Source organism: Orbicella faveolata, unplaced genomic scaffold, assembly GCF_042242905.1.
Source record: "Orbicella faveolata isolate gen_17 unplaced genomic scaffold, um_ofav_v1 contig_2, whole genome shotgun sequence".
Lineage (NCBI taxonomy): Eukaryota > Metazoa > Cnidaria > Anthozoa > Scleractinia > Merulinidae > Orbicella > Orbicella faveolata.
Window position 1 is genome coordinate 772,858 of NW_028301547.1, and position 12,238 is coordinate 785,095.

Here is a 12,238-nt window from a genome sequence, read left to right on the forward strand (position 1 = left end):
AATGCCTAAAGCTACAGAATCGGAAATGTTTCATATTAAAATAACAAGTTGTGTTTTTTTTTTTTTTTTTTCATCCGATTAACGATGTCAAATTACGGTTTTAACTTTTTGGCATATGAAAGTGCCGCGAAACACCACCTTGCAAGCTGATATTTTTAATTGACTATGAGATCACGTATTGTTTCTGAAACAAGTCAAGCCGGTTTAATTAAGAAAGAATCTTGTTTGACTTGATTACGTAGGCGTGAAAGGAATGTTGCTGATGGTATTGTCTCCAAAGAGCGCGTGGTCTTTGAAAAGAACTATGTGCTCTCTCTTCATTTTTCTTCGCCAGGAGAAAAGCTTAATTTGCGGGATAATTTAGCAGGATACTCACAGACTTTGGCTGAACACCTGGAACCGCTTTCACGTCTTTTAACAGACACAGAATACTTGAAATTGGTGGCAGGGAATGAAAGGTAAATAACACTGACACAATGGCAGGGTGATTTTGCAATTCAAATGACCTCTCAGTCACAACACGAGGTGTTCTCATCGTAAAATCTTTAAAATTGTAACGCTCTTCAGCGTGCCCCGAGCTGCCTTGAAGAAAGCAACCTGTTACAGCGACTGTGCAGTAATTATTAAGCTTAACGCCAGAGGTAGGAGAGTGTGTGTTGTTCTTAGTCTGTTTGCTATCTAATCATGTTACTCCGAGAATGAGAGAAAATCATTTGGAAGACGTTGATCACTATAAAACTTTGGTTAAAAAAAGATGAAAACAAAGCGAAACCGCAAGAAAATCTTTGGTTTTTATTACTGAGCCAGCGGCGACTTGTGTCATTTTTTATACGTCTACCTTCGCAGGTCTGACTAACCGGTGATTTTAATTCCTCGCTTTTTCGAGGTTTATATAAATATAACGCTCGTTTCGGCAAGTACATTTTATGAATATTTGTCATTTCACTCTCACCTATGGAATATGGAATATGTCCTCTGAGGCGACCAAGCCGAAATTCATGGATTAGTCGAGAGCTTTGTTTAATCGACGTCTCTGTATATTCTATTTACTGAAACTATGTCACGCCTGCCATTGATTTAAGTTCTGATCGATCGATTCAACGACCAAATTTGTTGTGGTTCTGCGTTAGGCTTTTCATTGATAATTATGCTGGTAAAGAAGAGAACCTAAGTTGTGATCTTACGGCCATTATCGCCTTTGTATTAAATAAGTCGACGGTCAACAAACACCGACCGAACACCATTGACAGCTCTTTTTGGTGTCCACGCGTAATGAAACGCATTGACATATGTCATGTCATCGCGGGTGCCCCGCCGTATTGTATATTGACGTTATCTACCGGGCAATAAGTTTAGGTTGCATCTTATTGCTTGCCTCGTATTGTCTGTCAAATTACATTCTTTTTCCATGGCACAACCAGAATGTCATTAATAAACAATCGGGATTAACAAACCACCCTGTGTGCCCCACGCCGTCCCTCGAGGAATGAGAGACCATGACACAGGCCACCTGCATGGAGCTTCCTGCACGACTGTCCAAACGGAACAATGTCACGAAAACACGCAACCACATAGGAAATAGTTTTGATGTAATAACACAAACGGTGCGACATGCTGAGTGCCAAGCATTTCATTTTCAAGCATTTGTGTTTCGCTGCGCAAAAGTGCAACTGAGAACGAAATGGAAATTCAACGCAACGAACATCTATAAATCGACTACAGTCCAACCTTCATTTGCAGCCACCTATCTATCTACAACGTCCAACCGCGCGTCGTTGGTCTTTGCTTCGGTTTGGTTTCTGTTTTAATTTTTTATTTTGATTGTGTTACATATATAAGCATTGTTTAAAAATATAAATGTTTCAGCCCCCGAAAAAAACAACAGAGGTCATATTTACACCATTAAATAAAATTACCTCCCCATAACGGCTGCCTCTCTACCACGGCCACTTTTCTCTGTCCCCAACGTGACCACTGTGGAAAGGTTCGACTGTATTTCTAAAGAGCATGCGGTTTGCCCTTAAAGCATGTTTGTTCACGTTTTGTCCACTGAATTCTATTCAGAGAACGACGCTGTTCGAGGTCTGAATTACTTTTGATAGACGTTTTTTTTACTGTTCGGAAAAAATCCTAAAAAGACGTGAGAAAAAATTGTTGTGTTCGAGTTACGTTCCACGGCGTACAAACGTTAGATGGAAAAAGTTTTTGACACCGAAACTATACCGGGGGGACTGTGCAAGCGCCACAGCATGCAGCAGCAACAACAACAACAACAACAACAACATAAACAACAACAAACAATGCAATGTGATAATGGACCTTGTATGGAGTCTATACCTTGATGTGAAAATGAAAAAGTTTATGTAGTACATGTCTTTTACTATTCCAGCTGACGCAGGGTTTCGTGTTACTAGTAAAGTTCGGTTAACAGTCAGCCATAAACATATATCACCTCCACAAGGGATACGAAAAAAGAAAGATAGGCCATTTTGATTCGACTTTACCAACTGCAGGATTAAAACAAAAGATTGTATACGTTTCCTAGCGACAGAGTGCTTTATTTTGTTTTATTGCGCCGAGCCCCGGAGATAGAATTTCAATTACTACAGTTGTTATCCTTGTTCTAAAAGTTTTAATATATTATTTTTCGTGGTATTATATTACGCAAGGTAAGGCTTCATCCCTTTTGTCTAATGGCCGGAGAGTCCAAGATGCCTTTTTACAAGGTTTCCTGTCGAAGACATGATCCAATCTATGCCAAATCGCTTACAAACAAAAATCACGAATTATCCACGTTTCCGCTAATAATATAGACTGTAGGTAGTGGAAATACTACATGGTGATTTTGTTGCTGGTAAGCATTACGTTAACCTATAATAACATTTTGCTTATCAGAGAGCAGAGCTTTCAAAGCAATAACTTCTGTTCATGTCGCTATGGACACTGCACACGCTTTTCTGGAATGTATAACCAGTTTAACAAGTTTCAAAAGCTGGTTCTTCCGGTACGTGACCAAACGTATGACTGCAAGAGGAGGAGGAGCAAACTGATATCCAAAGTTCACGTGTGCCTCAATCAAGGAAGATTAACAAAAACAACAACTATAGTAGATATATCAGCTTAAGCCATTAGGTACATCTCGTGAAGGCTTTGTGTGTCACAATGTTTTTGTCGAAACTTTCGCCACTTCTTGATTTACATAACTCTGGAAAGTGCTTTTGACAATGGCATTACAACGCATGACGTGTCAGAGCATGTTATTGCATTGACTTATGATTGACATCAACAAGAAACAACTGAGATAGCATTCAGTCCCGTTCTCAGCATGCAACACTTGTGGCTGTCGGCTGTGTGAGAGTAAACGATTTGAGTGCGTTGAATCATCCACAACAGGTATGTGTTATTGTTTTCAATATGTTATCCGCCCCACAACGATAAAGATGAATATTTCATCAGTAGCCAGACTTTCTGTCTCACTTCAAGTGTTTGGATTCAATTCTTATATTTGAGAAATATCTGGCCTTCTTCTCGTGTTAAGCGTTTTAACGATATCGGAGGGCATATATTAGTCACAGCTCGTTGTGCGATATTATATAGCGTTAGACGAGCTTGCCGAAGATTATGGTTCAAGTCTTGAACTCGTTATTTTTCGAATGGTTCAAATGTTGAACATCTTTGCCCTTTAGTTTGGTTATTTTTGAGAGGGATGTTGGTCAGTGATACAAGCTGTCACGTGAGTTCTCCCAGCAGAAATAGAACCACAATCATGAAAGAACGTATGACCTAGCGCACACTGGTTCAGTGGTACAACACTCTACCGCGTTACAGCGGCACGTACAGGGGACAGGTGGAAGAGTTAGCCGTATAACTGCAACTACTAGCTTGAAATGCGATCAACTTTCGGACACAAGCTGCTTGGACCCGTTTTGTGGACAAGTGAGATGTTTGAAAGGATATGACGATAAATGTTAAAGATTTGAGAAAGTTTATTATCGTTACTGTTGTTCAAGACCAATGGTCTTTGCGTCTTGACGGTGTTGGAAAAACCTTGTTATTCCTAACATCGTCCTAATAGTATTACAGCAGGAAGTCGGAAAAGAGATTATTAAAAATATCTCAACTGACAACAAGTCGCATCTACTCGCGTTTTGCATACATTAGCATTGGAGCTCTTGGTGCAGCATTTTGCCGCTATTCAACGCTTTCTTATGCCAACAATTATCAGTTAATTGAACCATGTCATTGCATATGTTCAGGACAAAGATATGAAACGACTGCTACTGCAAACATGGTGAAAACATTAATTTCACCAGTCATTTTCTTTTTTCTTTTATCAACGAAATTCTCTTTGTGATTGCTCAAGGAAACTCTAGTTTTTTTTTTACTTCACAAGCAGAGGAAACGGTTAATATAAAATGCAGAGCCAGTGGGAGTTAGCTGGAGATTTCGTGATATAAAATGGTAACACCTTTCATAAAAACATCGCTTCTGACCCGTTGTTAAGTAGAGGAAAGACACAAGTCATCGATAGTGGCATTTTGATTTATTGCAGCACTTGAAACGCTTTCATTTTAAACTCATATGTTTCCTTACCTCAGTACAACTATCTGTTGTTGAGGAACAGCTGTCATATTGGTAAAGGTGTCGAGCAAATTGTGATCCCAGTAATATTTCAGCTTATCTGTTTTAATTTAACACATTATTGGTTGATTCGTTCATTACTATGGAAGGCTTATATTCCTAATATCGATATATCCAGTCCAAACTAAATATTTAAAGACCTTCAGATATTCCCGATTCACATGGTGATATTTTTTTGTTTATTGTCAATGACGCCGGCAAGGAAATCAAAAACAACAACGGCTTATCAGAAGAGCAGTGAGCAATTGCACACTGACACAAAGAAAACTTCGAGTGAGAAAAAAACAGAGTTTCCCACCAAACCGGTTTTTGTTTGTGGCAGGTGCCAGAACAATTAACTCATTAAAAATTGAATAGAATTGTCTCTGATGGAGTCCTGTCTTACTCTATTCTAACAACACGATGGATTTTTGACGCTAATTGAAATTATTCTTTTGGCAAATGTTCTTCAGTTCGACTGACTAAATTCGACTTCCCGAAAGTTTCACGAGGCAGAAGATCACATGACGTCATTTGATATGAGACGACCTTGTCATTTACGTTTTTAACAGTTGCCTTAATCTGTTCTCAGAAGCCAAGAAAGGAAGATGGATGGTTCAGAAAGGCCAGAGAAACGAAGGTAAATTGTGGGATTATGATCTAATTCATATCGTATTATTGACTTCGTGAAGTTGTCTTTGCTCTAAGTCCATCTCTAAGAACACATAGTTGCAATTTATTATGTTTCAATTAAAACTTTATGCTTCTTTGGATGTTTTCACTGTGCTTATTTTGCTATATATACTTGCCTTAAATTTCTTAAATTATTTATACGTGTTCACTATATTTACCTGGTCGAAAACCATCGTATGCTTCGACTAAAGCCTTAAAGGCAACGCGACCGAGAGGTCAAAGGGCTGGGTTCAAGTATAGCTCCACCCCATTCCCAAGCAGGTGTTGACCTTGGTAATCCAAGTTCAACACCTCGTTTACACCCCTAACATTACTGAATAATATTGAGATTGGCATTTCCCCTGCCACGTTACCTCTTCATTTACGTTTTCCCTGGAAAGCCCAGTTAGGAAGTTGTCCTTGACCGACTGATCGACGGTCCGATTGATTGATCCATTCATTATTTTAACAATTAAACTTCAGTTCAATTATTTCTTGAAATTGTAGTCCTAAACTAATATGTCTTTCTAATGCGGTTTTCCACAGGAAGCTTGATGAGGTCCAAGAAGTGTCTGGTAGGTAGTATTGTAGAACTCTTGAGACTCCTCCGATTAAGTCACCCTCACTCTGTGTTCCGTTCCTTGTTGATAGGGAGATTAAGTGATAGAAAACACCCATTAAATGTAGCTTTTGAAGACAATTATGTGTATTTGCAGCCGAGTCGTTTTGGTGAATTTCACCGCGTCTATCAGCTCGCGGTTCATAGCGACGGAACGATTGAGTTGCGGTATTCTATTGAATCTGGCAGTAGGGGACCATTAGGGTGTGGCTGAGCTAAGAAAGATTATGGCAAAAGCATTCGAAAACAGATGTTTCCTAGTTTCGGAAGAGTTTCGGATTTTGAAGAACTTTATAGCTTGGCCGATTTAAGTTTGCCTTGTGATACTTATGTTCCCCGCTGGAAACATAATCTACTTTTATGGGCACCCAATGCGTACAGAAGGCTTTATGTGTTGGACTACTTTGTTTTATAGTTTTTGCCAGTAAGCAGACAAAGAACCGGGTTCCAGCTAGCTGTAAGGAGATAGTCGGTAGGGTAACTAGTCTCATGGTGAATTCCGTTGACAAATCTTTGTATATAAATGTGCTTTTAGAAACCAAATGTGGCGAATCCCTCCAAGCGCCTTCGCCACAGATGACTCTGGGAGAACGCAAAAGAAAGGGACCTAGGGTGCTGGTAAACAAACTGAACGTCAATCATGACATCATCGAGAGATTGCGACGGATCACGAAAATGTGTGGAAAAGAGATGGCGGCTGGAAAAACGCAAAGTCAAACTGCTGAGATGTCCGAAGCTGGCGGATCAAATCCAGCAGAAAACAAAAAGGAGATAACAAATGGCTCTCACAGTGTTAAAGAAGAAGAGAAAAGAGCGCTGCAAGAAGGAAGTACAGAACCATCAAAACATTCAACACCAAGTAAGTGTTAACTGCACTAGGTTCAAAGTGTGAATGGCGTTTAAGAAATGTTGAGATGGTCATAAGAGATCGTGTCTTCGCAAAAACGAGCTAAATTTTCTTCTGTTTCTAGGTGTGACGCTAATTCAAAATGGTGTGAAACACGACGAAACAGTATTGACTGAGAGTGGGACACATAAATCAGAGGGTGACGACAACGAAATGAAGCCTCAGACAACCGCTGATGTTAACATCCTTAGAGAGGTAAATATGCTTATTAAAAAAAAAAGTAGTAAAGGTTTAATCTGTACCATTCCTAAGGAATGGAGGAACTAAAATAGTGATCAGTCCTGGCTTTCCTCAAATAACACGATTACAATCGAATATGGCATCTCCTTACCAACCCCCTCCCCCACCTCTACAAGACTGCCCGTCACCAGTTTTCTCCAATCATTCACTGGTACACGTTTATACACCTTGGCATAGGGAAAGGCACTGTGAATATATAATACATTCGACTGGTCGGTATGTGGGAACTTACTCCTGTTGGGAATGATGCCAACCAAAACTGTTGAGTAGCGTCTGTGACTCACTGATTGATCTCTTTACCATATATCTTCCAAGCAATTTCTTTCCCATGACTAAACATTCTGTTAAAGCTTCAAGAGGTGAAAACAGTTTTGTGATCTCGTTCTTGTTTTAGGTGCTGAAAGAAGTAATCGAGCAGCGTACCAAGATTATTGAGGAAGCCGTAGCAGAGGATTCAATTAAACTTCAAAATCGCATACGGGAGTTGGAAAGAGAAAACAGGGAACTGCAATGGAACGCTAGAAAGCTGTTTAATGCTTTTCGACAATTTCTTATCGCAAATGAAAAGGTGCGGCTATTGCACTTACGTTATGTTCAAAAAAAGTTTGCATTTCAGACACTATCATCTACTGTTTTCAATTATGATGATGATCATGCAGCCAGAGTAAAGTTATCAACAACGGGATAACGCGCACATCGCAGCCTGAAGCTGAGGAGATTATTTACATTAATTTTTGTTTTTGATTTCAGAGAAAACAATCAAAGATATCCCAGAGTGTTCAAGTTAACATTGATTCGGTAAATGTCTCTGATATTTCTCATTAATTACTACAAGTATCAACGTAACGCCAGGCTTTATGTGTAGACAGCACTTTATACCAATGTATCATTCGGTAACCCACGCTGGGTGCTTTACCAAAAACGTATATCAGCTTATATCTATACAACGGTTTCATTTTCTAATTTTACAGAGTCTTGGACGTGAAGTTCCTGCAAGTCCTGTTACACCGGTGCCTCAAACTACTTCTTTTACAAAACCCACTGGTCTAGTATCTACTGCTGCAGGAATGGCTCAAGCCATTTCTCTCACAAAACCTGATGGCCTGGTATTCACTGCTGAACGAATGGCTCAAACTACTTCTATCACAAAACCTGTTGGTCTAGTATCCATGGCTGGACGAATGGCTCAGACTACTTCTGTCACAAACCCTGCTGGCCCGGTATCCAATGCTGCACGAATGGCTCAAATTGCGTCCGTCACAAAACCTGTTGGTCTGGTATCAAATGTAGGAGGAATGGCTCAAACTACTTCTGTTACAAAACCTGTTGGCCCGGTATCCAATGCTGAACGAATGGCTCAAATTACGTCTGTCCCAAAACCTGTTGGTCTGGTATCATCTGCTGGAGGGATGGCTCAAACTACTTCTGTCACACAACCTGCTGGTCTGGTATCATCTGCTGGAGGAATGGCTCAAACTACGTCTGTCACAAAACCTACTGGCCCGGTATCCCCTGCGAGTGGAATGCCTAGCTCTGGTCCGTCAATAACACCTCGCCCAACTTCCCTTGCAACAATTGTTATCTCGGGATCGGATCCAGGATTGACTCAAAAATCGACTGCTCAACGATATTCTGTTCAAGTGGCTTCAAATGCTAATTCTCATTCACAGCGCAAGTCAACAGAACCACTCACGTCTACAGCTGTTGTCTACACGGTGAAACCCAGGCTTGCAGAACTAACAGTGCAGCACGATGCAAATGAAAAACAAAACTTTTTCCAAGCCTCCAGTTCTGATGTAATAGTCAGTAAGGCAACGTATCTACAAACGAGAAATGGACGATCTCTAGAAACGCCACTCTCCAAAACATTTCATCAGCCTCGACCACTTGAGCCGAGGAGTGCTGCTTCCGACTTACCACTTAAAACTATATCTCTTTCCCAAACAGACTCAAGGCTAGAAATGATACGTCAAAAGCAGCAAACACTACTACAGCAAAGGGAACTTCTGCGGCAGCAGGAGCAGCAACAACAACGTTTACCTGGCACTTCGGTTTCACCTGCACAACATTCAACCGAAACAACAGCTTCACTTTTACAGCAGTTGCAGCGACAGCAACAACTTCAACAACAGCAGCATTACCATAGAGTGGTACACCAAGAACAAAAATCACAAGTCCGACATCTGTCAACCCCGCCAGGTCAGGAGAGTCAACCGGAGCAATACCGCAGACAATTAGAAACACCCATTTCGTCAATCTCTGCAATGGTCCAACAACAAAAGCCACAATCCAAAGCAGTGGAATCTTCTTCGATTTTGTTGCAGGAAAAGCAGCAATTAATTCGTTCTCCAATCCTATCAACACCACAGCAAAGTAATCATTCATCGAGTAATCAAGAAACCCAAGGCTCCATCTACTCTTTCGTTCAAAAACAATCTCAACCCAGCACTGCTTCAAATCTTCCTACGTCTTCAATCACTTTTAATGCAACGCATCTTGACAATGTTTTGAATCGTGTTGAAAGACCGCTAATGAGTTCTGCCGGCAAGAGTCAAATACCTGTCGTACCTTCAGGACAAGTGCAAGAGTCCCAATCTACCTTCCTGAAACAAACATCTGTTAGTAATCAAAGATCAAACTTGCTGAATTCAAACACTATAGTCCAGGATCATATAAATAAGATTGTAAATCATCCCTACAGCGGACGACTCGGATCACTCGGCAAAGCTACTGCAACAGAAATGAAAGAAATCCCAAGTACTGGAGGACAACATAGCGCCACCTTACAACGCCATGAGAGTACCTTACGTCGTTCGTCATTGTCCCAAGATGTTGCAACAGTGCAGTTTAGAAAATCGTTCCCTCGAGAAACGTTTAGCCCACGAACTGCACTGGCCACAAATCAAAGAGACAATTCTCGACCACCACCAGAACGTTTGCAACAGCGAGCACATGTACAAAATCCAAACAGTCAAATGCATCCTCAGCATGATCATACAGGCAGACAACCACAAACGTCTTTAAACAATACGCACAGCACGTTTGTAATAGCAGGAGAAAACGCTAGTAACGTGAAAGATTCGCAGTTATCTAAAGAGGCTTCTTCTACGTTGTCGACTGTGGTGGCCTCAACCTACAGACGACTTGAACCAAAACTCCAAGACAAGCAACAGAGCATTTTAGTTCCTGCTCGGAAAAAGCATACTAATGAGGAACTTCTCCCTTCAGGTTACAGATTCTCACTTCCATCCCCTGAGTATCTCCTTCAGCGACAGAAGTTACAGCAGCAGTCTACAAGCCAATCCTTTCAAAATATTTCTTCGACAGAGAGAGTCACGGTTCCTTCGGAACACACTTCTGAACAATCGAGGATGGTATATACGATGCCGTCCCCCGAAAAGGGAATGGTGACCACCCCTTCGCAACGGCGCTTCCAGAACGCACGAAACGTCCTTCCTCCATCTGGTCATCGTCCATCGTTGGAAAATTGGCCGCCCAAGTCAAAGCAGCAGGAGTTGCAAGTACAACAAATTAGGCAAACACCGCAATTGCAATCCCGTTCAAATCAGGTGCAGCGGCCGCTTCAAGGACAACATCAAGTGAATGCAGCGCCAGTGACAAATGAAAGTGGAAATCATCTTATTAACCTGCAGTCTCTTTACAGGAAACCAATCCAATCCCCGGGAATCTCTTCCAGCGATCCTCGCAGTGAAAAACATTCCCTGGATACTGAAAGGACAAGTTCATCAACGGCTACGGCAAGCAATATTTCAAATGACAAAAGAGATGCACGTAAACCACTTCCTAAGCCGTCAGCGTCAATCGCTGTGATGGACAGAGGTATCGTTCTTTCTTGGAACATGGAGCATGACGATGCCGTTATTAAAATCGATAATTACGAGCTGTTTGCCTGTCAGGATGTCACCGAAAACAAAGAGCAGCCAATCAAGTGGAAGAAGATAGGTATTGTAAAAGCTCTTCCTCTTCCTATGGCGTGTACACTGACCCAGTTCTCTTCGGGAAGCAAGTATTTCTTTTCTGTCCGTGCTGTTGACGAACAAGAGCGAGCCGGTCCTTTTAGTGATCCGTGCACCGTTGCATTAACTCCTTCATGATAATCAGTTCCGTCTACTATTTACAAATTTGGTACGAAAACTTAACACTGCGTAATGAAACATCACCTAACCCATCTGACACATCTTAAACGTCATTTTTTTTCTCGAGACGATGATATTTGAATGAAGTATGAACTTCTCTTTTGCCAATGATATTGACACTTTCTTGGCCGAAACTTTCCCCAGCTTGATTCGACGAATTGTCGAACCGTGTCATTTCCCCTCATATCTTGAGTAATATTCCGTCCATCTGGTTTCCACCAGGGAAACCGGGTTGTTGCCAGTAATATGATCTGAACAAAAATCGCAGGCGGAGTAGTTCATAACGCTGGAAAACGGTTCAAAAAAAGTGCCAATTTCATTGTTGGAAGATCGTTCTATTTTGGCCTTGGACCGACCTCTATTCCACGATCTTCATTTTACCAAACTTTTAATTCCCTTTTGTAGCTTCTGTTTTCGTCATCTCTCTATTTTGCAATTTCTGTAGACTTGGACTTATTGTTAATTAATTAATTATTTATTTATTTATTTTCTGGCCCTAAAATTACACCGTGCACGGTGGTATTCAAGTGGTTAAGAACAAGTTGGAATATTCCAAAATGATCTCGAGTACCTTAAATCCTGTACTCTTGTAACTAGAATTTCGAAGATATCCGCTATGTATTTGTCTCTTCTTTATCTGTTCATGGCTGTCGTTAGAAAAAGGCCAACAATAGCATAGAGGCGCAAACATCACATGTTATAAGTAGTAGTGATTTTATAGCACTATACACTTGTAATATTTGAAGAACGTCTTTTGTTGAATTGAATCTTGAAATCTTGTTTTACGCTCAATTCTGTTAGCTATCGGTTACGACAATCATTATTGTGTTGCTGTAGGTCGGTAACACTTGAACTGAAGAGTAAGTCGTAGGTTTTATATTTACATTATATATTAGTATTTATTGAACAGATTTACTACAGTGCATTTATTTATGAAAATCATAAAATTAAACGGAAAAAGAAACTGTTTCTTTTGTCTTTCAATTCTAGTCACTAAAGTAGCTTATGTAACCATCACCATCA

General features: G+C 40.7%; 1 protein-coding gene across 4 annotated transcripts; it reads left to right on the plus strand.

Moving 5' to 3' along the window:
* The first annotated feature begins 42 nt into the window (after positions 1 to 42).
* LOC110062587 (uncharacterized) lies at positions 43 to 12,184 on the plus strand. 4 transcript variants are annotated; one of them, XM_089289032.1, is made up of 8 exons: positions 43 to 641; positions 5,213 to 5,260; positions 5,839 to 5,867; positions 6,447 to 6,770; positions 6,883 to 7,013; positions 7,453 to 7,626; positions 7,809 to 7,856; positions 8,030 to 12,184. In XM_089289032.1, exons 2-8 carry the CDS (start codon positions 5,229 to 5,231, stop codon positions 11,171 to 11,173), a joined length of 3,882 nt encoding a protein of 1,293 aa, XP_089145158.1. In that variant the 5' UTR covers positions 43 to 641; positions 5,213 to 5,228; the 3' UTR covers positions 11,174 to 12,184. The 4 variants fall into 4 exon arrangements, with proteins under 4 accessions (XP_089145158.1, XP_020625173.2, XP_089145160.1 ...); XM_020769514.2 differs by having other exon boundaries at positions 43 to 458; XM_089289034.1 differs by having other exon boundaries at positions 43 to 458; positions 5,216 to 5,260.
* Positions 12,185 to 12,238: the final 54 nt, after the last annotated feature.